Genomic DNA, 27908 nt, shown 5'->3' on the forward strand with positions numbered 1-27908 from the left:
GTTAGCTCCTGTGGTCTATGTTGTGAGGTGCCCAGAAGCACCCATTTCCTGCCTTATTTCTTGCTATGAGGCCTAGCACATGGCCCAGAGGCCTAAGGGAGACTGACACCACCCCTGGCTCCAGAAAGCCCAGTTGAGATAATGATATTCCAGTGTTTTCCAATGGCAGGTTCAGAATTGGGCATGTGTGGAAGAAATTACTCCATGACCCTCAACATGTAGGATCTTCACCTTCCCCAGTGGCATAATGACAGCCAGGCAGGCAGATCCCAGAAAAAAAGACGCTCCCTAACCTCCCATGCAGCCAGGAGTCACCAGGTTCGGTCAAACAGGATGTGATGAGAAATTATTTGTAACCAACACGATGGCCTTCAAATGAAGGGGCACACCTTTCCTGTGCCTGAAGTCCCCTCACACTTGACACCAAACCCAGTTCATAACTTCTCCTCTTCAAACCACAGCCATTCTGGGAATAGGGGGAGGCCGGGCTTTATTTATTTTTGCTTTATTTATTTATTTATTTTTTTTGAGACACAGTCTTGCTCTGTTACCCAGGCTGGAGTGCAATGGTGTGATCTCGGCTCATTGCAACCTCTGCCTCTGGGCTCAAGCGATTCTCATGCCTCAGCCTCCCAAGTAGCTGGGACTACAGGTGTCTGCCACCACGCCTGGCTAATTTTTATATTTTTAGTAGAGACGGGGTTTCACCATGTTGGCCAGGCTGGTCTCAAACTCCTGACCTCAAGTAATCCTCCCCCCTCGCCCTCCCAAAGTGCTGGGATTACAGACGTGAGCCACCACACTCCGCCTGTGAGGCTGGTCTTGATGAAAAATATCATCAACTTCCCTCCTTGACAAACCTCATGGCACTTACCTCCCACCTCCAATGGAGTGGTCATGAACACTGAGACTTCTAGAGAATTCTCAATTTGTCCCCTCCTTCTCCCTAGTCTGGTTGTCACTACACTTATTGGACCCACAATTCTTCTCGGGACCTCTGTGAAAACTTCCCTGAGTCTAAACTGTCGCCAGGCAAGTGTGTACTCGTAGTGCCCAGCCCAAACACTCGAGGGCTCCCCTGCACCTGTGGCTGTGCGTTGGAATCACATCACAGCTCCATCACCTCCATGTTTCCTGAAACCCACCTTGGAGAAATCCCAGGTAGATGTAGGTGGGCCTGAGAAGCTGGTGTGCGGGTGGTTCTGACACTCAGCAGTCTAGGGAAGGCCTGACCTTCCCAACCAGGTGCCCAGAGAGGAGCTCCTCTCAGCCTTGGGGAGGCTGGAGCTCTCTGTCCAATACTGTCTAGTGCAGCCGGGAGCCATCCAGTCTGAGAGTCATAGACCATACGTGCCATGGTGGGCCAGAGGGTGGCAAGTGCTGGCCCAGTTTCCTGATCACCATATTTGCTTTCTTTTTCTCTTTCTCCCCTTCCTTCCTTCCTTCCTTCCTTCCTTCCTTCCTTCCTTCCTTCCTTCCTTCCTTCCTTCCTTCCTTCCTTCCTTCCTTCCTTTCCTTCCTTTCCTTCCCTCCCTCCCTCCCTCTCTCCCTCCCTCCTTCCTTCCTCTTTCTTTCTTTCTTTCGTCTCTCTCTCTCTTTTTTTGGTGGAGTCATGGTCTGTCACCCAGGCTGGAGGTGCAGTAGCACGTCTCGGCTCACTGCAGCCTCCGCCTCCTGGGTTCAAGCAATTCTCCTGCCTCACCTTTCCAAGTAGCTGAGATTATAGGTGTGCACCACCATGCCCAACTAATTTTTGTATTTTTAGTGGAGACGGGTTTCACCATGATGGCCAGGCTGGGGTCACCATATTTGCATCTTGGTTTTCACCTCCAGACACGTCACCAGCCCTGCTCCCTCACACATCCTGTATCCTCACATTGCGACACCTCTGCAGCCTCCAAACAAGCCTCACCCTCTACGCCTTGGAGCCTTCCACCTGCTGTTCCCACGATCACAACGCCCTCCCTTCCTTGATTACAAGGTGAATCCCCATTCATCTCAGAACATCTGTCACAAATGGCAGCTCCTTTATGGCCCTCTCCCAAATCCAGCGGTGACGCCCTCCATTTGTCATCTAGGCAGATGTTAATTGAGGGCCATTATATACCAAGCACTGTAATTACAAAGCTATCATAGCTACTCTGCCTTTGAGTTTGGGTGAGGAGGCAGACCTATGAACGTAACGAGCTGCAAGAATTTTTACTGTCATTCTTTTCATCTTTTCTCCAGTTATAAAAAGAGTACACACTCATTGTAAAACATCACAAAAATATAAAATAAGTCCCTCAGACACAACTATTACTAACACTTTGGCATGTAATGATCCAGGTTGGATTTCATGTTTACAAAATTAGGTTTCCAGCATATTGTCTTGCTTCATTTATTCTGGACATCTGTCCACACGGACACGCAGCTGCATCTCATTTTTTGACAGCTGCAGAGTGTGCAAATGTGTGGATATATCATAATGAACTCACTTCCCTGATAATGGAAGTTTTGGTTATTTCTAATTTTTCTATACTACTAACAATATTGTATGAAAATCCTTGTCCATACATGTATGTGCATTTGCATGGGTGTGGTGGCTCACGCCTGTTATCCAGCACTTTGGGAGGTGGAGGCAGGCAGATCACGAGGTCAGGAGTTTGAGACTAGCCTGGCCAATATGATGAAATCCCATCTCTACTAAAAATACAAAAATTAGCTGGGCGTGGTGGTGCGTGCCTATAGTCCTAGCTACTCAGGAGGCTGAGGCAGGAGAATCACTTAAACCTGGGAGGCGGAGGTTGCAGTGAGCCAAGATCGCGCCACTGTACTCCAGCCTGGGCGACAGAGTGAGACTCAGTCTCAAAAAAAAAAAAAAAAAAAAAAAAGAAGAAGAAGAAGTCTTAAGAGATAGAATTCTGGAAGGGAAAAATATAAAATGTGAATAGTTAGTTTCAAACTGCTTTACAAAAAGTTGGGTCAAAGTTGCAGTGAGCCAAGATCCTACCACTACACTCCAGCCTGGGCAGCAGAGTGAGACTCCATCTCAAAACATAAAATAAAAAGTTGGGTTAATTCATACTTTCACCAAAAGCATCTAAGGGTGCCTCAAAAAGATAAATTATAACCCACTTCCACATGTACTAGAGGCACACAGAAGAGGATGGACAGTCAGGGAAAGCAGCCCAGGGGACGGAACTCTTCAACATGGGTCTGGATGAAGAAGCAGTTTTCTAGGCAGAGGCATTTGGGTAGGGCGTTCAGGCAGAGGGAACAGCAGATCCAGTTGGGAAAGGCGTGGCAGCATTTGAAGGGGATGGATGAGGCTGAAGCAGGGATCAGAGCCAGATTATAACAGGTCTTGAATGCCCAGATAAGACATTCCCAGACACTCAAACCTACTTCAACTAGAGCACGTATCACCTTGCACTGGAGCAGTGGACTGAAAACTGTCCTGCAAACTCGGGCTGTCAACCTAGCACCTCTGCCAAGGCATCATAAGACATCTGCATGTTATATACTCAATGGATGGAGAAGACCCACCCCTGCAAAATAGCCCTTCCCTCCTCTCTGCCCTCTCTGTATCATTGTGGAGCTTGCTTTCTTCACTGGACTATGTGTGTGCCCTGGGAAGGGCAACAGTTATGTCCACTTCATCCTTAGACAGAAGTTGTATCTTAGAGCTCAGTGCGGTGCCCAGCTTTGCTGGAGATGGGCTGAATCAATGCTAAGTCAGGAAGGAAGGGCCAAACCACTTTCAGAATTGGACACATGGTGCCAGTGTTTAAGGCACAATGAGTGGTTGGCTTGTCCTTGATACTGTCAGATGAGAGCACTGGGCTTTCAGCGTGGCAGAAAGATGATGAAATCTGTCTCCAAGCAGCCTCAAAGAGAAGTGAGAATTTACAGTCCTGCTTAGGGGACCGGGCAGGCCAGGATGTGTCACCAAGGCACTCTGTCTCTGGGCAAGCTCCCAGAATAAACTAAAACGAAACTCCACAAGAGTCCCAACAGCCCATACCACCTACGAAGGGCTCACAGTGAGCCAGGCACTTGCTAAACGCTTTCATGTACATGAACTCGTTTCATCATTCAGGCAATCCTGTTGTCACCTCTCCATCATACAGATGAAGACACTGAGGCTCCGAGTGGACAGGGTAGGGAGATGGAGGAGGCCGACTCTGAGCTCATGTGGACTGGCACCCACTGTGCTGATTGGCAGGGGACTTGGAGGACCCTCCTGGTCTGTTTCTGCAGGTTTGCTCTGCTGAGATGAAAACGACAGCTGCCGTCTGGTGGACAGGGTGGAGGCTGGGAGTGGTTGCTCCTCACAGAAGGAACGAAGCACCTACCTTGGCTTCAAAGAAGTTCTTGGCACCTTTGACGCCTTCCAGGGCCACATTGATCTCAGAGAGCTTTGCCAGCGCCATGAGCCCACTGTCCTCCTGCAGCTCCCCCGCCGCGGCCTTGTGGAAAATGAGCAGAAACTACAGGGGAAAGAAAGCAGGGAATCAGAGTCGCTGTCACTGAGAGATTCACAACCAGCCTCTGGCCCAAGCCGAAGTCACTCTGCTAATCACTTAAGAAAGATGTTTATGTGTGCCTGTGGCAAATTATTTTTTTCCCTTATCAGATTGTCAGAAATGGAAACATGTGCATTTTTCCCAAGGATATAGGGAAATGGGCACCCTCATATTTATTTGAGAGTGTAAACCAATTCAAACTTTTTTTTTTTTTTGAGGCAGAGTCTAGCTCTGTCACCCAGGCTGGAGTGCAATGGCGTGATCTCGGCTCACTGCAACCTCTGCCTCTGGACTCAAGTGATTCTCATGCCTCAGTCTCCTGAGTAGCTGGGATTACAGGCACGTGCCACCACGCACCGCTAATTTTTATATTTTTAGTAGGGACGGGGTTTCGCCATGTTGGCCAGGCTGGTCTCAAACTCCTGACCTCAAGTGATCTGCCCGCCTTGGCCTCCCAAAGTGCTAGGATTACAGGCATGAGCCACTGCCCCCCGCCCTCAAACTTTTATTTATTTATTTTCTTTTTTATTTATTTATTTTTTTGAGATGGAGTTTCACTCTTGTTGCCCAGGCTGGAGTGCAATGGCGTGATCTCGGCTCACTGCAACCTCTGCCTCCCAGGTTCCAGCAATTCTCCTACCTCAGCCTCCCAAGTAGCTGGGATTACAGGAATGCACCACCATGCCTGGCTGATATTTTTTGTATTTTAGTAGAGACGTGGTTTCTCCATGTTGGTCAGGCTGGTCTCAAACTTCTGACCTCAGGTGATATGCCCACCTCGGCCTCCCAAAGTGCTGGGATTACAGGTGTGAGCCACCGCACCCGGCCTATTTATTTCTTTTCTTTTCTTTTTTTTTTTTTTTTTAAGACAGAGTCTCGCTCTGTTGCCCAGGCTGGAGTGCAGTGGTGCGATCTGGGCTCACTATAAGCTCCGCCTTCTGGGTTCACGCCATTCTCCTGCTCCAGCCTCCCCAGTAGCTGGGACTATAGGCGCCCACCACCACGCCCGGCTAATTTTTTGTATTTTTACTAGAGACGGGGTTTCACTGTGTTAGCCAGGATTGTCTCGATCTCCTGACCTCGTGATCCGCCCGTCTCGGCCTCCCAAAGTGCTGGGATTACAAGCGTGAGCCACCGCGCCCGGCCGATAATTATTTATTTTCTTGAGACAGGGTCTCACTCTGGAGTGCTGTAGTGTGATCACAGCTCACCCTTGACCTCCTGGGCTCAGGTAGTCCTGTGGCCTCCAGTTCCTGAGTAGCTGGAACCACAGCTATGTGCCACCAGACCTGGCTTTTTTTTTTTTTTTTTTTTAATTTGTAGAGACAGGGTCTTCTACGTTGCCCAGGCTGGTCTCAAACTCCTGGAAATGTTTACTGAAAATAAGATGCTTTTTGCCTTCCAACCATTAATTCCACTGGTGGGAATTTATCCTTCAGAAACATTCCTACAATGGTTTAAACATTATCTATGAAAGTAAAAAATTAGCAGCATCCTAGTTTACAGTGACAAAAGAAAAATCAAATAAACCTGTATAAACTATTTTTTTAAAAACTAAATAACTTAATATTTCCAATGGTTTTTTTTTTTTTTTTTTTTTTTTGAGACGGAGTCTCACGCTGTTGCCCAGGCTGGAGTGCAGTGGCGCGATCTCGGCTCACTGCAAGCTCCGCCTCCCAGGTTCCCGCCATTCTCCTGCCTCAGCCTCCTGAGTAGCTGGGACTACAGGCGCCCGCCACCGCGCCCGGCTAATTTTTTTTGTATTTTTAGTAGAGACGGGGTTTCACTGTGGTCTCGATCTCCTGACCTTGTGATCCGCCCGCCTCGGCCTCCCAAAGTGCTGGGATTACAGGCTTGAGCCACCGCGCCCGGCCTCCAATGGTTTTTTAACAACTTGTATTTTTCTAGTGTGTCTCATTTTTGCATTAAATGGTTTACCTTTCTTATCATTTGCTAAAGATCTTCACAGAACCTGGTATGTTTCAAATACTTCAGCTCTGTCACTTGCCTTTTAAGTATGTTTATGCTAATTTTCAACTTTCAAAAATTTTACATATGGTGTTATGCTTAGAAAAACCTTCCTCAGCAGCAAGGTTATATAAACAATCACCTACGTTTTTTCTACAACTTTTATGGCTTTTTTTTTTTAACCATGTAAATATTTAATCTCTGAAATTTATTTTTATTTATCATGTGAGGTTAATCATTAACCTTATTTTCTTCCAAATGGTTGGTTAGTAATCCTTGTATCATTTGTTAGTAATCCTTGTATCCACCCTTCTCCTCCAGATTCAAAATGTGACCTGAATGAATTAATCTTCAGGCCTCCAAAGAACAAACTTTTAAATAAATAAATTGGCCAAACTGTTTTTTTTTGAGATGGAGTCTCACTCTGTTGCTCAGGCTGGAGTAAAATGGCTCGATCTCAGCTCACTGCTACCTCTGCCTCCCAGGTTCAAGTGATCCTCCCGCCTTAGCCTCCCAAGTAGCTGGGATTACAGGAGCGTGACCATGCCTGGCTAATTTTTGTTTTTTTTAGTAGAGATGGGGTTTCGCCATGTTGACCAAACTGGTCTTGAACTCCTAGCCTCAGGTCTCTCAAAGTGCTGGGATTACAGGCATGAGCCACCATGCCCAGCTATAAATTGGCCAAACTTAAATGGCAGGTCCCCCATCTTCCTGTACTCTCCCAAGGCAATTTTGTGGCTTTTTAAGTTCTCTTCTTTAAATAATTTTAAGTGATTTACGCATCAAACAACTGCTATCTAAGTTTCATGATTTATTTTTCCATATGGAAAGAATATAAACTGATACGTTCTAAGCCATCATCAAAAGAGGGTTTCTCCAGGTTTTCAGGTGCTACCTAAAATGTGTGTACCCACAGGAAAATTTCAGGTTTCCAGGTCTTTTTTCATAACCCTCTTCCCTAAAAGAATGCCTTCTTTTAGGCAGGCACAGTGGCTTACGCCTGTAATCCCAGCACTTTGGGAGGCCAAGGCGGGCGGATCACGAGGTCAGGAGTTCGAGACCAGCCTGACCAACATGGTGAAACCCCGTCTCTACTAAAAATACAAAAATTAGCCAGGCATGGTGGCGTGCACCTGTAATCCGTTACTCAGGAGTGTGAAGCAGGAGAATTGCTTGAACCCAGGAGGTGGAGGTTGCAGTGAGCCAAGGTCGTACCATTGAACTCCAGCCTGGGCTACAGGGCGAGACTCTGTCTCCAAAAAAAAAAAAAAAGCCTTCTCAAAAGGGCAAAGAACACTACTTAAAGTAAAGTGATATGTTAAGCAACTTCTACAGGCCTTCCAAACGCTCACTTTAGTATCGTTACTGCCAAGGTTCTCAATCCCCAGAGGCAAGCGTGTTTCATGCGGGTGAGAGTCTCAACCGCCGCAACCCTGACACGCCTTGTAAGACACCCTCTTCCTTTTGCTCCCTTCAGGGTCCTAACGCCACCGCCACCGTGAATATTGTCAAATACAAAGCAAGGGACACAGCAAGATGCCCACGGAGAGGCCGACGGTCAGCCCCGTTCATCCACCTGCAGCTTCAAACTCTCTCACTAGAGGCCGGCAGAGACTCAGTTTGCGGCGGATTATCAGAGCCTGAACACTGATTTGAAAGAAGACAGGCCTCTTGAAGGAGGCCAGGCCCCCCAAGAATAGGTTGGAGGTCAAGGGGATGGGGACACAGGGGTGGGAAAGATCGAACCAGCAGACTTCAGGGCTGTGGATGAGAGGCATGTGGAGAGAGGGAATGACATACCAGTTGCTCCGTGCCCTGCTATCCTTAAAGCATTTCCTTCACAGAAGGCCCCACCACATTGCTGCACGAGGCAAACAGAACAGGCAGCCCCACCAGGCTAGTGCTCTGTGGGGCCCAGACAGGCAGCTGTGAAAAGACGGAGCACTGACTGGGTGTGGTGGCTCACACCGGTAATCTCGGCACTTTGGGAGGCTGAGGCGGGCGGATCACTTGAGGTCCAGAGTTCGAGACCAGCATGACCAACATGGTGAAACTCCATCTCTACTAAAAATACCAAAATTAGCCAGGTGTGGTGGTACACAACTGTAATCCCAGCTACTCGGGAGGCTGAGGCACAAGAATTGCTTCAATCTGAGAGGTGGAGGTTGCAGTGAGCCGAGATGGTGCCACTGCACTCCAGCCTGGGTGACAGAGTGAAACCGTGTCTCAAATAAATAAATAGATAAAATAATAAAATATTTTCTAAAAAAAGAAAAGACGGAGCACCACTCCCAGCCAGCGCCCACCCAGGTGACCTCAGGGACTTTCGCCATCCCGGAGGCTTGGCCTTCTCACATCCAGAGTGGAGATGACAGTTTACGGACGGGTTCCACGAACTGGAAACATGAGGGAAAGCTCTCCTCACGGGTCCCTTCCCAGAGCTGTTTCCTCTGAACCCTCAGGTCTGGGGCAGATCCAGACCACATCGACTCACTGTGCCAGGTCAGCAGGTGACCAGCAGCATCCCCATCACACCTCAGGGGTCCCCCCTATCCCAGCCAGTTAAAGAAGGAAAAAAAAACTCAGCTCAAGCTGAAAGTGCCCAGCCTTCCATGAAGCATGCCAGACATTTCCATTTATTTTGTTACAATCACCAACCACCCTAAACGACAATTTATCCAACTGCCCAGCCTTGTTTGTCTTCCTATTTATAGTCCACAAAGCCGGGCATGTGGTAGAAGAATTGGAAACTGTCCTAGCTGTGACTGTGAAGAAAGAGGGGGAGGGAAGGAGAGGTAGAAAACAAAGAGACAGCAAGAGAACTAACAAAGCTAAAAAGCCCTTTCACACGCAAGCTATGGATGCTTCTGATACACGCAGGGAATTTTTAACTTCATGGCTGCGGCTGGTGATGCAAACACTCCCTCGGTATTAGAACTCTTAGGTTGCAAGTGACAGAAATAAACTTGTTCACTTAAGCAAAAAGGAGGTATTCATTATTTAAAACAGATGTCTCGAGTAGACACAGTGGCTCACGCCTGTAATCCCAGCACTTTGGGAGGCCAAGGCAGGTGGATCGCCTGAGGTCAGGAGTTCGAGACCAGCCTAGCCAACATGGTGAAACCCTGTCTCTACTAAAAAGAAAAATACAAAATTAGCTGGGTGTGGTGCTGCATGCCTGTAATTCCAGCTATTTGGGAGGCTGAGGCAGGAGAATTGCTCGAACCTGGGAGGCGGAGGTTGCAGTGAGCTGAGATTGCACCATTGCACTCCAGCCTGGGCAACAAGAGCAAAACTCTGTCTCAAAGTAAATGAATGAATGAATGAATGAATGAATGAATGAATGAATAAATAAATAAATAAATAAAATAGATGTCTCAAAAACCGAAGGACGAGATGCAGTGGCCTGGAGGAGGACTGGAACTGGGAGAGGCAAAGCCCTTCGGACTGGAGGCAAGATTCCCCCTCCATCTCTCATGCTGGTCCACATGGTAGAAAGTGGGCACCCCACATTGCATTACCCTTCCAAGAACAGCCATCTGCAGAGCCAACTCAGAGCACTTCAGCCCCAATTTCAAAATCCCAAGAGAGAGAATTCAATTGGCCTGGTGAGACCAGGGGTTCATCCATGGTCTGGTCAGCCACGGTCAGGCGGGCGGGCAGCCCAGCACGCCCAGGCTCCAGGGGCCACTGGATTCGTCTGCTTGGGCTGCCCTAACAAAACTGTGCAGACTGGGTGGCTCACACAACAGAAATGTATTTTCTCACCGTTTCAGAAGCTGGAAGTGCAAGACCAAGGTGGCAGCAAATACGGTTTCCAGTAAGGAATGTCTTCCTAGCTTGTAAAGGGCACAGAAAGAGAACTTAGTTTTCACAATGGTCACAACAGCGGGCAGAGTTATTCACACCGCTATTTTAAAGACACAAAAACTGAGGCTCAGAAGTAAAAGATCTCACTCTGGGGACCTAGCTTTGCATGGCAGACGGAGCGCATGCTCTTTTCAGCCTGTGAACACAGCCCTGGTCCACCAGGGCCTTAAGCAGAGGTGGAAACCAGCACAGTGAGATAATGGAACGGGAAAGTGTGAGTGGCAGCATGTCCTTACACTCCCAGGGCCTGCATGCCTGGGGCGGCTACTAGAGATGGGACTGGGCTTGGAACTGACAAAGGGTAGACTGTGAGTGTCCCTGAAGCTCTGGAATGGGGGTGCAAACAAATCACAGGAACCCTTTGGAGATTTCCAAGCCTCTGATGTCTACCATCTGCTGGCCAAACCAGCAGCTAGACAAAAGCTAACCAAGCATCATGGATTCAGGGAAGAGCACCTGCGGTTGGCCCCTGAGTACAACAGAGCAGATGGGGGAATGCGTCTTAGTTCATCTGGCAATTGCAAGCCATGAAACACCCTCTCAGCTCCTGTTCCCAGAGGTCACAGCCTCACCACAGCTCTCTTCCCAGAACCTACTCCAAAGCTTCACCAAGGCAAAAGTATCTGCCTTCTATACTCTAGGGGTATTGGAGTTGGAAAGAGCCAGTGCCCCAGCAGGAGCCAAATGGGGCAGCTGTGAAGACAAGTGTGGTGGTGACAGGACAGGTCGAGTGGCACGGAGGCCACAGCCCACACCCAGCAAACCCAGATCTCTGTGGCCCTTCAGCTCCTTGGCTCTGGCATGCAAAGCTGGATGAGATCATCCAGAGGGTCATGCCCAGCCCTGTGAATCCCATCTCAGCTTCAGTAAAGGTGGAAGATTTTGGAGCCGATTTGTAGAAGGGACAAGCCCAGTTCACCACGTCTGGGGGAGGGGCTTGTGGCTGCCAGTTCTGCTCCAGGAAGAACTTCTAGCCTAGAGAGACCAATGCTTGACCTAAAGTCTCACATTAGAAACCAGGGCGCTAGCTGGGTGTGGGGGCTCACGTCTGTAATCCCAACACTTTGGGAGGCTGATGTGGGAGGACTGTTTGAGTCCAGAAGTGAGAGGCTGCAGTGAGCTGTGAAAAAACCAGGATGCCAGTACTCCAACGTTTCTGGAATAACCAAGGTTAAACACCAGGAAGCAGGGAGAGTCCTCTACTCTGAGCTCCTAAGGGCTGAAGCTGAGACATGACTGAAACTGCAGATGCTCTGAGCCTTTAATCTGATACCATCATCAAAATTATTATAATAGGCCAGGTGCAGTGGCTCACACCTATAATCCCAGCATTTTGGGAGGCCGATTGCTTGAGGCCAGGAGTTCGAGACCAGCCTGGGCAACATGGGGAAACTCTATCTCTACTAAAATTACAAAAAGTAGCCAGGCATGATGGCACGCGCCTATAGTCCCAGCTACTCAGGAGGCTGAGGCAGGGGAATCGCTGGAACCCAGGAGGTGGAGGTTGCACTGAGCCGAGTTCATACCACTGCACTCCAGCCTAGGCAACAGAGTGAGAATGTCTCAAAAAAAAAAAAAAAAAAAAAAAAGTTAATATAATACAGGTGGCAGATAAAACTCATAAGAACACATCTAACACATGAAATTCCCTTCCCTGTGGGGTGGCATCCTTGCCATGGAAGACATCTGATAGTCTTGAGACACTGTCCCTAAAATAGATATGGCTTTCTCACAGAGGTTCTTAGCCATTTGGGGATCAGCTGTGAATGCTGTATGCACTCTTCCTGGGGAGATGCCGGTACCTCAAAATCTTGCCTGCAATTTCAGAGGTTCAAAGACCAAGTCCATTCTTGGACTGTTGGTGAGGGGGCTCCACCGGCACAGAATAAGACCCTTTATAAAATTACTTTTGAAAAAATTAGCCAGGTGTGGTGGTACAAGCCTGTGGTCCAGCGACTCAGGAGGCTGAAGTGGGGGGATCGCTTGAGCCTGGGAGGTGAGGGTTGCAGTGAGGTAAGACTATACCACTGCACTCCAGCCTGGGGAACAGGGTGAGACTCTGTCTCAAAAAATTAAAAAATATAGCTGGACGCAGTGGCTCATGCGTGTAATCCCAGCACTTTGGGAGGCCGAGGCAGGCAGATTGTTTGAGCTCAGGAGTTCAAGACTAGCCTGGGCAACATGGAGAAACCCCCTCTCTACTAAAAATACAAAAATTAGCCAGGAATAGTTGTGCACACCTGTAATCCCAGCTACTTGGTGGGGACTGAGGCACAAGAATCACATGAACCCAGGAGGTGGAGGTTGCAGTGAGCTGAAATCATGCCACTGCACTCCAGCCTGGGCAACAGAGTGAGACTTTGTCTCAAAAATTTAAAAAAAAATCTATTTTGGGGATGGGCACAGTGGCTCACACTGTAATCCCAACACGTTGGGAGGCCAAGACAGGAGGACTGCTTGAACTCAGGAGTTTGAGACCAGCCTGGGCAACAAAGTGAGTCCCTGTTTCTATAAACAACAACAAAAAAAATTTTTTAATAAAAAATAAACTATTTTTACATGCTGTAAAAATAAAAAGTAGCTAGACACGGTGGCTCATGCCTGTAATCCTGGCACTTTGGGAGGCTGAGTTGGAGACCAGCCTGGGCAACATAGCAAGACTCTATCTCAACAAAATATTTATTAAAATTAGCTGGGCATGGTGGTACATTTCTGTAGTCCCAGCTACTCAGGAGGCGGAGGTGGGAGGATGGGTTGATACTGGGAGTTTGAGGCCGCAGTGGGCTGTGATCATGCCACAGCATTCTAGCCTAGGCAACAGAGCAACCCTGTCTCAAGTAAATAAACAACAAACAAATAAATAAGCAATGAAAATGAAAATATAAGGAAGTATTATTCTCAAAATAACTGGGCAAAGTGGCTCATGCCTGTAATCCCAGCACTTTGGGAGGCAGAGGCAGGAGGATCGCTTGAGGCTGAGTTGGAGACCAGCCTGGATAACACAGTGAGACCTCATCTCTACAATGAATTTAAAAAATTAGACATGTGTGGTGGTATGTGCCTATAGTCCCAGCTACTCAGGAGGCTGAGGTGGGAGGATCAATGGAGGAGACTGCAGTGAGCAGTCTGGTCAAGGCTGCAGTGAGCCATAATTGAGGATAGAGCCACTGCACTCCAGCCTGGGTGATAAGCAAAGAAGACACATTATTGTATATTTCAAAATAATTAAAAGGAATAGAATGTTTCAAACACAAAGAAATGATAAACGCTTGAGGTGACGGATACCTAGATTACCCTGACTTGGTCATTGCACATTGTATGCTTATATCGAGATATCACACGTAGGCCAGGCTTGGTGGCTCACGCCTGTAATTTCAGCACTATGGAAGGCCGAGACAGAGGATCACTTGAGGCCAGGAGTTTGAGACCAGCATGGTCAACATGGTGAAACCCCATCTCTACTAAAAATACAAAAATTAGTCAGGCCTGGTGGCACACTGAAATCCTAGCTACTTGGGAAGCTAAGGCACGAATCACTTGAACCCAGGAGGTGGAGGTTGTGGTGGGCTGAGATCATACCATTGCACTCCAGCCTGGGCAACATTTTTTGAGACTGTCTCAAAAAATAATAATAGTAAAAAAAAAATCACATGTCTAATATGTACAATTATTATGTATCCATAACAATTAAAAATAATTTTAAAATACGTTTAAAAATGAAAAGCTTTAATACATAAAAAAAGAATAACATTATAAAACCACCAAAATTTTGTCTCCATAAATATCCACTATGAATATTGTGGTGAACATCCCCCAAATTTCTTATTATTTTATTGAAATGAGGTTATACTACCACCCATGCTGCTTTTTCCAGGCCAGAACTGGGGTTAGCTGTCTCCTAAAAGGTATTTTTGAAAGCAGAATTGCAGGTTAGATATGCAAACAGCACTCTGGAGACGCCAAACCCATTTGTGCTCCAGGGGGCTGTACACTTGAAGGTCCTCTCAGGGGCACCCCACAGGGGCTCAGGGCCACAGCAGGCAGGTACCTCCCGGAAGCTGAGCTTGCCATCGAAGTCCTCGTCCACCTCCTTGATCATGCTCTTCAGGCCCAGGTGGGTCTGGGGGGCCCCCAGCTTCTCCATCATCAGCTTCAGCTCCATCAGGTCGATGAAGCCATCCCGCCCAGCGTCATACCTGCAGGGTCAAAGGAATGCATGACCGGGACGAAAGGACACTTGTTAGTCTCCCAAACATGTAATTCCTTTGGCTTCATTCATCGAAAAATGACTCAAATACCTCCCGCTCTGCGAGGCCGATGTGGGTCACCTGCTCCAGAGGTACCCCTCTCTCTTCAGAGCGCCTCAGGGCTTAAAGTGGATCTTGTACTACCTGTTGGTTTTCATGTCTTTTATCTCCTCAACTAAACCATAATTTCTGGAGGGTAAGAAACATCCCTTGTTTACCTTAATTTCCCCCAGTTTCGGTCCACAAACATCAAGTGAGCACCTCCTCCTAATGCTGGACATTGGAGGGGTTGCAGGAGCTGGCCCCTGATGCCCAGCACATTCGCAGGGAAGGGCTGGCAATTCCAGGAGCCTCCTCCTGGTCACTGCCCCTGGATCTCTCCCACGGCCATTCTGAACAGCTCGTCCCGAGTCTAGGGAAGTTGATTCCCACCCCTGTGTGTGGCCGTGACTCTGGCTCATGATTCCCCTTTGGTTCGCTCGTCTTGTCTCCAGCTCTGAACGGCTGTGTCTGCCGAGAGGGCTCTGACTGTCCTCTAACAGGGCCACCCCTCTGCTCACTGGCCCCCCAGCCCCCAGCCAGGAAACAAACCCAGCCTCACCAGGTGGGGACCGGCCCTATCCCCTCCTGGCCCAGCCATCAGCAGCCCTCTGTGCTCTGCTTCCTCCAAGCCACTTCCCCCATTACAGGATTTTTCCACAGACCCCCTGGCTCTCCTCCCTTCAAGCATTTCCCGTCACCCAGAGACCCCTTGTTGCTCAGGTATGAATACCTTGCTCTAAAAACAAATCAGTTTACAACAGCCAAAAGGTGGGAACAATGCAAGTGTCCACGGACAGATGAAAGGAGAAATGAAACAGGATATAGCCAGCCAGGCGCGGTGGCTCACGCCTGTAATTCCAGCACTTTAGGAGGCCAAGGCGGGCAGATCACCTGATGTCAAGAGTTCGTGGACCAGCCTGGCAAACATGGTGAAACCCTGTTTCTACCAAAAATACAAAAATTAGCTGGGTATGGTGGTACATGCCTGTAATCCCAGCTACTCGAGAAGCTGAGGTGGGAGAATTGCTTGAACCTGGCAAGCGGAGGCTGCAGTGAGCCAAGATCACACTACTGCAGTTCAGGCTGGGTGACAGAGTGAGACTCCGTCTCAAAAACAAAAAGCGGGTATATTCATATATCCACACAATGGAATATGGTATGTTTATACAAGGGAATATTGTTTGGCAATAAAAAGGAAGGGAATGCTAACACACGGGTGAACCTTGAGGGCATTCTGCTAAGTGAAACAAGCCAGCCACAAAAAGGCAAATCCTGTATGGTTCCACTTCTGCGATGTTCTTACAGTAGTCAAATTCATAGAGACAGAAAGTGGATGAGTGGTTGCCAGGGGCTGGGAGACAGGGGCATGGGAATTAGTGTTCAATGGGTAGAGATTCAGCTTGAGATGAGAAAAAGGTTCTGGCGATGGATGGTGGTGATGGCAGCACAATAATGTGAATGTACTTAATGCTGTCCACTTACATGGTTAAAGTGGTCAGAGGTTTTGGGTTTTTTCTGTTTTTTTGTTTTTGTTTTTGAAACAGAGTCACGCTCCGTCGCTCAGGCTGGAGTGCAGCTGCACGATCTCTGCTCACCACAACCTCCACCTCTCAGGTTCAAGCGATTATAGTGCCACAGCTTCCCAAGTAGCTGGGATTACAGGTGTGCACCACCACACCCAACTAATTTTTGTTTTTTTTGTTTTGTTTTCGAGGTGGAGTCTTTCTTTGTCACCCAGGCTAGAGTGCAGTGGCACAATCTCGGCTCACTGCAACCTCTGCCTCCTTGGTTTAAGCGATCCTGCTGCCTCAGCCTCCCAAGTAGCTGGGATTACCAGTGGGTGCCACCACACACAGCTAATTTTTGTATTTTTAGTAGAGATGGGGTTTCACCATGTTGGCCAGGCTGGTGTCAAACACCTGACCTCACATGATCCGCCTGCCTTGGCCTCTCAGAGTGTCGGGATTGCAGGCATTAGCCACTGCACCTGGCCTGGTCAGTTTTATGTTAAGTGCATTTTACCACAATATTTAAAAAATTAAATAAATAAGGCTGGGTATAGTATCATAGGCCACCTGCAGTCCCAGCTACTTGGGAGACTGGGGTGGGATGGTCGCTTCAGCCCAGGAGTTTGACTGTATCCAGCCCAGGAATATGTAGCAAGACCCCATCTCTTAAAAAAATTAATAAAGGGGCTGGGTGTGGTGGCTCACACCTGTAATCCCAGCACTTTGGGAGGCTAAGGCGGGCAGATCACAGGGTCAGGAGATCGATATCGAGACCATCCTGGCTAATATGGTGAAACCCCATCTCTACTAAAAATACAAAAAATTAGCCGGGCATGGTGGCAGGCGCCTGTAGTCCCAGCTACTCGGGAGGCTGAGGCAGGAGAATGGCGTGAACCCAGGAGGCAGAGATTGCAGTGAGCTGAGATTGTGCCACTGCACTCCAGCCTGGGAGACAGAGCGAGACTTCATCTCAAAATAAAATAAAATAAAATAAAATGAATAAATAATAAATACAAATTTAAAGATTAAAATAAACAAATCAAGCTTCCTCACTGATCTGGTTTGGACCTGCATCCCCACCAAATCTCATGTCGAATTGTAGTCCCCAGTGTTGGAGGTGGGACTTGGCAGGAGGCGGTTGGATCATGGGGGTGGATTTCTCATGAATGGTTCAGCACCATCCCCTTGGTGCTGTTCTTGTGATAGTGAGTTCTTGCGATAGTGAGTGAGTTCTTGCAAGATCTAGTTGTTCAAAAGTGTGCAGCACCTCCCCGCTTGCTCTGTCTTGCTCCTGCTCTGGCCATGTAAAGTACTCCTCCCCCTTCACCTTCTGCCATGCTTGTAAGTTTCCTGAGGCCTTCCCAGAAGCCAAGCACACACTGCCATATTTCCGGTACAGCCTGAGGAACTGTGCCTGAGCCAATTAAACCACTTTTCTCATAAATTAGTTAGTCTCAGGTTTTTCTTTGTTGCTGTTTGAGAACTGACTCATCCACTCATTACCCATCTGCATTCCCCCCAACACAGCCTCAGTAACAAAAACCCACCATTATTGAGAACAACCACTACCCGCCAAGAAATGTAGCCTGTGGGTACCTAGGAATCTAGTGCTGTGGGCTGGAGTCATTTAAGGTTCCCAAGGTCAGGCTGGAGAGGAGGCCCAGGAATCCCTGACAGGCTCCCCTCCAGTCACAGTGGCCAACTCGTGCCGTTCCTCCCACCCAGCCACCCCCTCTGTGCCTTCCTCTATGGTCTTCCTGTGCCCGGGAGCTCAGGGAGCCACTCGCTTCCTCCTCAGCTCTCCAGTAGCACCCACTGTCCATCCTTCTCTGGGACAGCATTCACCACCTTCCTCTGGTGGGTGCTATTTTTATTTCTTGTGTTTTTTTTCCTCAATGCCCTCATTTTAACAGTATGCTGGCTACTTCTTACTCAAGCAGCTGTGTGCTCAGCGCGGCCTCCTCGCTGGCAGAGTTACATTGCAAGGCACTAAAGGACACAGACAAGATCACCGGATGGCTGTCAGTGAGCTTTGAGGAACCGTGAAGGATGAGACAGGTGTTCCAGATCTGGAAACAAGCAAGGTGCTTCTGGGTTTCCCAGAAGTGGTCAGAGTATGTGAATCACAGATGCATCAGCCCAGGATCTAGCGTTGCCAGAGGATGGTTTGTGAGCACTTTAAGAAGGGAAGCAACGATTTCCATGGGTTCACTGAAAATGACTTGGGGATGGACCTCACTTACCTGTTTTTTAAGCTTTTTTTTGAAAAGACAGCTTTACTGAGATATAATTCACATACCATAAAACTCACTGTACAGTGCATGGATTTTTATATATTCAGGTTGTGCCAACATCATTACCATGTAATTCCAGAATGTTTGCATCACCCTAAAAAGAAACTGGTACCCATTTGCAGTCATTTCCCACTCCCCTCTTGCCACCCCTCCCCCCTAGCAACTACTAGCCTTTCTGTCTCTATGGATTTGCCTCTTATGGATATTCTGTTGCCCAACAATATTCCACTGTATCAATATACCATATTTCATTTCTTCACTCATCAGGTGATGGACATTTGGTTGTTTCCACCTTTTGGCAACACCTTATGAACAGTGTTGCTTTGAACGTTCATACACAAGTGTTTGGACATATATTTCCATTTTCTTGTGTATATACCCAAGATTGGAAATGCTGGGTCACATGCTTATTTACTTGTGAAACGTTACTGTCAAGTTGGTCTAATGGAAAACCACAGCTGACCTGATGTCACCACTCAGGGTGAGCAATACCCTATAGCAGGCCTTTGGGGGAAGATAAACAGGTATGGATACACTTAGGCGGAATGGCTGTTAGTTACAGCCACCCGGAAAGGGTGCTGACTCTCAGATTTGCTACTGACACAAAGTTGGGGCACAATCTAGGCCCAAAAGATCTCAGCAAGCTGGTGTGATGTCCACAGATAAAATATAGCAAAAAAAATGCAAGGTCCTGGCCGGGCACAGTGGCTCATGCCTATAATCCCAACACTTTGGGAGGCCAAGGTGGGTGGATCATCTGAGGTCAGGAGTTCGAGACCAGCCTGACCAACATGGTAAAACCTCGTCTCTACTAAAAATACAAAAAATTAGCCAGGTGTGGTGGCGCATGCCTGTAATCTCAGCTACTCAGGAGGCACAGGCAGGGGAATCACTTGAACCCAGGAGGCAGAGGTTGCAGTGAGCTGAGATAGGGCTATTGCACTCCAGCCTGGGGAACAGAGTGAAACTCAGTCTTAAAAAAAAAAAAAGAAAAATGCAAGGTCCTAAACAAAGAATTACCATAGGATTCAATGGATGTCGGACACTAGTATTCTCTCTTTTTTTTTTTTTTTTTTGAGACGGAGTTTCACTCTTGATGCCCAGGCTGGAGTGCAGTGGCGCGATCTCAGCTCACTGCAACCTCTGCCTCCTAGGTTCAGGTGATTCTCTTGCCTCAGGCCTCCCGAGTAGCTGGGATTACAGGCGTCCACCACCATGGCCGGCTAATTTTTTGTATTTTTAGTAGAGACAGGGTTTCATCATGTTGGCCAGGTTGGTCTCGAACTCCTGACCTCAGGTGATCCACCCGCCTCGGCCTTCCAAAGTGCAGAGATTACAGGCGTAAGCCACCGTGCCTGGCTGACACTAGTGTTCTTAGCAGCATTATTCACAATCACCAAAAGGGGGAAACAACCCAAATGCCCATTGACAAAATGTGATCTACACAAACAATGGAATTCCATTCAGCAGTGAAAGGGAAGTGAACTCTGACACATGCTCCCAGGCTACAGTGTGGATGAACCTTGAAGACATTGTGCCAAGTGAAATAAGCCAGTCACAAAAAGGGCACCTCACTGTATGAATTCACTCATCAGGTCCCTAGAGTAGTCAAAATCATCGAGACAGAAGTAGAATGGTGGCTGTCAAGGGCTGGGGAAGAGAATGCAGAGTTAGTGTTGAATGGGGACAGAGTTTCAGTTTAGGAGGGTGAAAACATTCTGGAAATGGATGACAATGATGGTTGCATTATAACGTCAATGTTGTTGCCACTGAACTCTATACTCAGAAATGGTTAAAAATGTTTTAAAAATGGTGAATTTTGCTGGGTGCAGTCAGTCATGCCTGTTATGCCAGCACTTTGGGAGGCCCAGGCAGGAGAATCACTTGAGCCTAGGAGTTTCAGATCAGCCTGGGCAACAAAACAAGACCCCATCTCTACAAAAAAATTAAGAAAGTACCTGAGTGTGGTGGCCCACATCTGTGGTCCCAGCTACTTGGGAGGCCAATGGGGGAGGATCACCTGAGCACAAGAGTTTGAGGCTACAATGAGCTGTGATCACTCGAGCCTAGGTGACAGCATGCAACCCTGTCTCAAACAAAACAAAATAGCTAAATTTCACATTATGCATATCTTACCACAATTTTTTTTTTTTTTTTTTTTTTTTTTTTTTTTTTGAGACGGAGTCTGGCTCTGTCGCCCGGGCTGGAGTGCAGTGGCCGGATCTCAGCTCACTGCAAGCTCCGCCTCCCGGGTTTACGCCATTCTCCTGCCTCAGCCTCCCGAGTAGCTGGGACTACAGGCACCCGCCGCCTTGCCCGGCTAGTTTTTTTTTTGTATTTTTTTAGTAGAGACGGGGTTTCACCGTGTTCGCCAGGATGGTCTTGATCTCCTGACCTCGTGATCCGCCCGTCTCGGCCTCCCAAAGTGCTGGGATTACAGGCTTGAGCCACCGCGCCCGGCCCTTACCACAATTTTTAAAAAATGCAAGGTACTGGCTCGGAGTGGTGGTTCATACCTCCAATCCCAGCACTTTGGGAGGCTGAGGTGGGAAGGTTGTTTGAGCCTAGGAGTTCAAGACCAGCCTGGGCAACATAGTGAGACCCTGTCTCTTCAAAAATATAAAAAAATTAGCAAGGCATAGTGACATGTGCCTGTGGTCCCAGCTCCTCAGAAGGCTGAGGCAGGGGGATCATTTCAGGCCTGGGAGGTCAAGGCTGCAATGAGCCGTGTTCACACAATTGCACTCCAGCCTGGGTGACAGAGTGAGACCCTGTCTTAAAACAAAAACAAAAACAAACAAACAAACAAACAAAAAAAGCAAGGTGCTAAAACTGAGACCCCCACAAGCTGACTTCCCCAGCACAGGTTTTGAGACAAATGGCACTCACTTGCACCTGTGACCACACCTTCAGGGGACTGGGATGCTACAGTGAGTCAGGGAGGCTGCCAAAAACTTGTGGGCAAAATAAATCATAGCGGCAAGTACAAAAAGTCCTGAATTCCGAATGCAGGGGCCACAGTCCTGTCTACCCCATCATGGCCTGCCCCACTCCACGCAGACCTCACACTGCAGGGAGGCCATGGGCCTGGTCAGCGGGAAGCACCCAAGAAGAAGAATGGACTTAAGACCCCACACAAGGACAGGGTGGAAGGAACCAGCGGGATTTGGCAGAGCTGCCTTCAGATGTTGCCCAGGGGCCCAAAGGGTGCCAGAACTAGGCTCTGTGCATGGAAATGGGTGAGACAGGCTTCAGCTAAGTGCAAGGAGGTGCCTTCTGGCAAAATGGCCAACTGGAACTAGACCTGAGAAGTAAAGAGCTTGCACAAACCAGCTGGGAGGGACAGTCTCTGTTACACGGAGTCCCAAAGTAAACAGGTTCAGTGTGGAACTTTCCATATGTGTCCAAAACTTACAAGAGGGAAACAGAGCGCACAGACTCATCTGACCACACAGTCCTCTGCATTTGGGGATTTTCCGTTGAGAAGATGCACCTTGGCAATGCAGTGCTTCAAGAAAACCCTCTGAGAAGCACTTTTCTGGTCAAGTCAGCCTTAGCAGGAGCGGCCCAGTTAAATGACCACTAAGGGCAGGTACAGTGGCTTGAACCTGTAATCCTAGCTACTCCAGAGGCTGAGGCAGGAGGACTGCTTGAGCCCAGCAGGTCAAGTACAGCCTGGGCAACACAGTGAGATCTATCTCTTAAAAAAGAAAAACATGACTACTAAGGTCCCTTCAGTGCCAAGATTCTGGATAAACGTCTTCTGCCCACTGCTCACTGCCCAGCACACACAGTGTGTTCCAACAGAATTCACAGAAAAGGCTGAAGTGATGAATGTGGTGCATTTGAGAAGCGAATCATTTGGGACATGAACAAAGAGTGAGCAGAAAGGAAGGAGAGTGAAGCGAGTAAGGGAGGAACTGAAAAGCCTGGGTATAAGGAGACAGCAGTGCCCAGGAACAGGAGATAAACTGGTTAGGCAGATGGGAAGATAAATAAAGGTCAGGGAATAGGCAGGAATCTGTCCTCAGCTGGGAGAGGAAGGACCAAGGAGACGGCTTCCCAGCCCACGTAAGCCGGAGCTAGCACAGCCTCCCGCAGACACAGAGCGGCTGTCGCATGTGAGGGGAAAGAGGCTCTCCCAACACAGGGAGGGATATGAGAAAAGCCATCCTTGGGCAGGGCACAGTGGCTCACGCCTGTAATCCCACCACTTTGGGAGGTCTAGATGGGAGGGTCAACTGAGGTCAGGAGCTCAAGACCAGCCTGGCCAACATGGCGAAACCCTGTCTCTACTAAAAATACAAAAAACTAGCCAGGTGTGGTGGCAGATACCCATACCTGTAGTCCCAGCTACTCGGGAGGCTGAGGCAGGAGAATTGCTTGAACCAGGAAGGTGGAGGTTGCAGTGAGCCAAGATTGTGCCACTGCACTCCACCCTGGGTGACAGAGTGAGACTCTGTCTCAAAAAAAAAGAAAAGTTGTGGCCGGGCGCGGTGGCTCAAGCCTGTAATCCCAGCACTTTGGGAGGCCGAGACAGGCGGATCACGAGGTCAGGAGATCGAGACCATCCTGGCTAACACGGTGAAACCCCGTCTCTACTAAAAAATACAAAAAACTAGCCGGGCGAGGTGGCGGGCGCCTGTAGTCCCAGCTACTTGGGAGGCTGAGCCAGGAGAATGGCGTGAACCCGGGGGTGGAGCTTGCAGTGAGCTGAGATCTGGCCACTGCACTCCAGCCTGGGCAACAGAGCGAGACTCTGTCTCAAAAAAAAAAAAAAAAAAAAAAAGAAAAGTCATCCTTTTACCTCTGGAGTTCAAACTGAGAGGAGTCTAGAAGACTTGGGAAACCTTCCTTTCAGGTCCCAAAGCCTGCAACATTCTCCAGGCCTAACAAAAAGGTCAAATATGTCAAAAAAGACCTCAGCAAGCTCAGGGCAATATTGAAGGAATTCCAACTTCTTCTTCTTTTTTTTTTTGAGACGGAGTCTCACTCTGTCGCCCAGGCTGGAGTACAGTGGTGCAATCTCAGCTCACTGCAACTTCTGCCTCCCGGGTTCAAGTGATTCTCGTGCCTCAGCCTCCCGTGTAGCTGGGATTACAGGCACCCACTACCACGCCGCCTAATGTTTGTATTTTTAGTAGGGACGGGGTTTCTCCATGTTGGTCAGGCTGGTCTTGAACTCCTGACCTCAGGTGATCCGCCTGCCTCGGTCTCCCAAAGTGCTGGGAATACAGGCCTGAGCCACCAGGCCTGGCCCCAACTTATTTAAATGGGCAAGAAAATTTGGTTCAACTCCTTTGGAGAGAATGTGCCCGGAAACAGAAGCCCACCAGCCCAGTGGGCAAGTCCTGTAGAGGGAAAAGGGCCGTTGGTGTTCTGCTGAGAGCCACCCGCTGGGCACAGGAATAAAGTGAGTGTGGAGCTGTGACCGTGTCATGTGGAGGGGAGAAGGGCAGGAGAGAAAGGAATCCTGAGCCAAGCACCCTCTTCAATCCCAGCTGCTCAGTCAGGGCTGCTTTCTTTTGTTCCTGCTGGAAGCATCAGCCAAGTTCCCTTTATTTAAGTCCTGGCAGGACTCTAAAGCTACCACAGGCTGGGCGCGGTGGCTCATGCCCGTAATCCCAGCACTTTGGGAGGCTGAGGTGGGCAGATCTCTTGAGGTCAGGAGTTGAAGACCAGTCTGGCCAATGTGGTGAAACCTCATCTCTACGAAAAATACAAAAATTAGCTGGACCTAGTGGCGCGTGCCTGTAATCCCAGCTACTCGAGAGGCTGAGGCAGGAGAACTGCTTGAACCTGGGAGGCAGAGGTTGCAGTGAACCAAGATCATGCCACTGTACTCCAGCCTGGGTGACAGAGTGAGACTCCATCTTGGAAAAAAAAAAAAAAACAGCCAGGCACAGTGGCTCATGCCTGTAATCCTAGCATTCTGGGAGGCCTAGGCAGGTGGATCACCTGAGGTCAGGAGTTCGAGACCAGCCTGGCCAACATGGCAAAACCCTGTCTCTAATAAAAACACAAAAATTAGCCAGGCGTGGTGGTAGGCGTCTATAATCCTAGCTACTCAGGAGGCTGAGGCAAGAGAAACGCTTGAACCCGGGGGACAGAGGTTGCAGTGAGCCGAGATTGCACCACTTCACTCTAGCCTGGGCAAAAGCGTGAAACTCCGTCTCAAAAAAGAAAAAACCAACCAACCAAACAAACAAACAAAAAGAAAAAAATAATAAAAAGAAAAAAACAATAGAGCTACCACATCAGGGGCACCCTCTCTCCTACGGAGCCAGGATATGTACACCAGAAACCTGTCTTTCTCTCTTCAAAGTGACCCTTGGAGGGTTTGTCTACAGTCACTTCCTTTAGGGCCTGGATTTGCAAGACAGGCAGGAAAAACCTCACATGTCTTTATCATCTCGCTATTTTATCTGCTTCTCTCAAAATGCCTGATGTCTACATAGGGCACGGCACACAACAGGGTTCCAAACATGTAGTAACTACAACTGGTCGGCCTTGCAGTTCACAAGGCATTGTCTCATGTACTGATCCTTTTGATCTTCACAACAGTCCTGTGAAGAATTAATCACAGCCGCCTGCCTTTATGGGTGCCTGAGAGCTTAGAAGTGCCAGGCACTGTCCTAAATTACCTCACTGAACACAGCAGTGCTGTGAAGTGGTTATTAGTAGCCCCGCTTCATAGATGGTGAAAACTGAAGTAAGTGAATTCGTAGGGATCAGAATGAACCTGGGGTTTCAAGCAGATGCTAAGCTTTCAAGTATAGTAGGAACGATGTGCCCGTGAACTTGGAAGGGGCCAGAGAAAGCACAGTGTGTGCTCGGTGTCCCCATGTCCAGGTCACTGTTGTGAGAGTTAGACATTTGGCAATTATGTCTCAAGATGTAGACAGAAATGATAGAAGTCATGTTTCTGAATATTTGTGGATTCTGATTGTGGCCTCAAAGCATGGACCCGTGGCTACCGACATATGCAAAGGAATTCATTGTTCGCCAAGAGGAATGCTGATGTTACCGCCTTGCAGACATTCAGAGAAACAGTCTCACCAGCCATGCCCTTCAAATAAATGTCATCTGATGTAATCCTTCAAGGCTCCTCTGAGGGGTGTGGTGCTGTTTGGCTGATGGAGAAACAGGCCCACCAAGGTCGATCAGCACAAGATCACCAGGCCCAAGGACGACCACCAGCCTGACCCCCTAACCCGCAGCTCTGCCCCAGGCTGGGTGATGTGGCCAGAGGAGTTGGGTTTTAGGGAAGTGAGACTTGATTTTCAGGTCAGTCCTCATCATGCCAAGGTTGCCCCTCCAAAACAGTTCACAAAGACAGAAACTGGAGTTAGGTATTTGTTTTGTTTGTTTGTTTTTTGAGATGGAATCTCCCTCTGTTGCCGAGGCTGGAGTGCAGTGGTGCAATCTCAGCTCACTACAACATCTGCCTTCGGGGTTCAAGCGATTCTCTTGCCTCAGCCTCCTGAGTAGGTGGGACCACAGGACCCAGTCATTTTTTGTATTGGAGTTAGGTGTTTGAAAGATAAAGGAAAATAAACAAGATAAAGAATCCTCAATGTGCTCATCACACAGGCAGGTGTGGCTGAAGGAAGCTGGGGGTGAGGGGCTCAGCCTCCCAGGTAGGGTCCAGGGCCAAACACACTGGGGGGAAGGGGGAACACTTATCTTTAACCTGCTAGAAGGTTCTCCAAGCAACGGCAATGTGAAAGTCCCTTAAGACAAGGCTACCTGCAAACAGGAGATCTTCTACCAAACTTTTGAGCCTCTGGGAAAGGCAAATGAAGGTGGATTTGTTTTCTTCATTCTTGAAAGGTCTGTTGCTCCCTCTCCTTCCATGAAAATGCTATCACATTCCTTGCAATTTGGAATCCAGCCACATGGAAAGGGAACCCCATGGAGTAGCACACCTGGCACCCCTCCCCTGGGCAAAGATGCCCTTCCCAGCCCTGGAGCACCTGGAAGCGGGAGGCCTGGGGAGGGAGGCCCTGGCCCCAGTGAGGCCTCACAGAGCCCCAGCCCTGGGCCCAATTGACCGGGACCTGCTTTCTTCCCACAAGCTTGGCCTAACCCTGGATCCCTCCCTCCTTATTTCAAATGATCACCATCTTTCCTTTTTCTCCCCATAGCCTACATCTTTCAAATGCTGTCAGGCTTACTGGAGTTCCCCTGAGCTCCCAGCTCCTTCTCTGCCAACATCTTAGCTCATTTTTTCCCTATAATTTAAACTTTAATCCATATACATATATATTTTTAATTAAAGGCAATCCAGAATAGACCAAGTGTGGTGGCTCACACATGTAACCCCAGCACTTTGGGAGGCTGAGGTGGGTGGATTGCCTGAGGTCAGGAGTTCAAGATCAGCCAGGCCAACATGGTAAAACCCCGTCTCTACTAAAAATACAAAAATTAGCCAGGCATAGTGGTGGGCTGTAATCCCAACTAGTTGGGAAGCTGAGGCACAGGAATTGCTTGAACCCTGGAGGCGGAGGTTGCAATGAGCCGAGATTGCACCACTGCACTCCAGCCTGGGTGATAGAGTGAAACTCAGCCTCCAAAAAAAAAAAAAAAAAAAAAAAAAAAAAAAAAAAAAAAAGGGTGGCCGGGCACGGTGGCTCACACCTGTAATCCCAGCACTTTGGGAGGCCAAGGCGGGCAGATCACTTGAGGTCAGGAGTTCGAGACCAGCTTGGCCAACATGGTGAAACCCTGTCTCTAGTAAAAATACAAAATTAGCCGTGTGTGGTGGCGCATGCCTGTAATCCCAGCTACTCAGGAGGCTGAGACAGGAGAATCGCTTGGACCTGGGAGGTGGAGGTTGCAGTGAGCCAAGATTGCGCCATTGCACTCCAGCCCGGACAACAAGAATGAAACTCCTTCTCAAAAAAAAAAAAAAAAAAAAAAAAAGGCAACCCAGAATAGTAAAGAAAAACTACCCATAAAAAGACCCTGCAGCCCTGTTTGCATCCTAGAGTTTTCTTGTGGACTTGTGGTTTTTTCCCAAATTTTCCATTTTCTCAGTCCCTTTCATCTTTGTTATTGTTACTTTTTAGAGATAGGCCTTCGCTATGTTGCCCAGGCTGGAGTGCAGTGGCTATTCACAGGAGAAATCCCACTGCTGATTAGCACGGGAGTTTTGACCTGCTGCGTCTGACCTGGGCCAGTTCACCCCTCTTTAAGCAGCCTGGTGATCCCCCTAACCCCACCTCCCCTCTTGGGAAGTCACCGTATTGATGCTGAGCTCAGTGTGGGCACCTGATGGGCACAGAGCACAGAAAGCCCAGAACTTCTGGGCTCAGGCGATCCTCCCAAGGGGCTGGAACTCCAGGCATGTATCACCACGCTCAGTCCCTTTCATCTTTATATTCTCCAGACTCTGTTAGGGGGAGACTCTGGTTCCACTGGCACTTGGGATGATTCCAAACCAGCCCCACCACCCTCTTGGGAGAGACT

General features: G+C 48.6%; 1 protein-coding gene across 2 annotated transcripts in view; it reads right to left on the bottom strand.

Annotated features, from left to right (window-relative positions):
• EFHD1 (EF-hand domain family member D1) overlaps window positions 1-27908 on the bottom strand; it is a 164148-nt gene that overhangs the window by 6183 nt on the left and 130057 nt on the right. For both annotated transcript variants that reach the window (XM_050751155.1, XM_050751156.1), the window contains 2 exons: window positions 14395-14542; window positions 4338-4472 (listed from right to left, as the gene is read on the bottom strand). In XM_050751155.1, coding sequence (XP_050607112.1) covers window positions 4338-4472; window positions 14395-14542 — 283 coding nt within the window. The remainder of the gene's footprint in view (window positions 1-4337; window positions 4473-14394; window positions 14543-27908) is intronic.

Source organism: Macaca thibetana, chromosome 12 (genome assembly GCF_024542745.1).
Source record: "Macaca thibetana thibetana isolate TM-01 chromosome 12, ASM2454274v1, whole genome shotgun sequence".
Taxonomy (NCBI): domain Eukaryota; kingdom Metazoa; phylum Chordata; class Mammalia; order Primates; family Cercopithecidae; genus Macaca; species Macaca thibetana.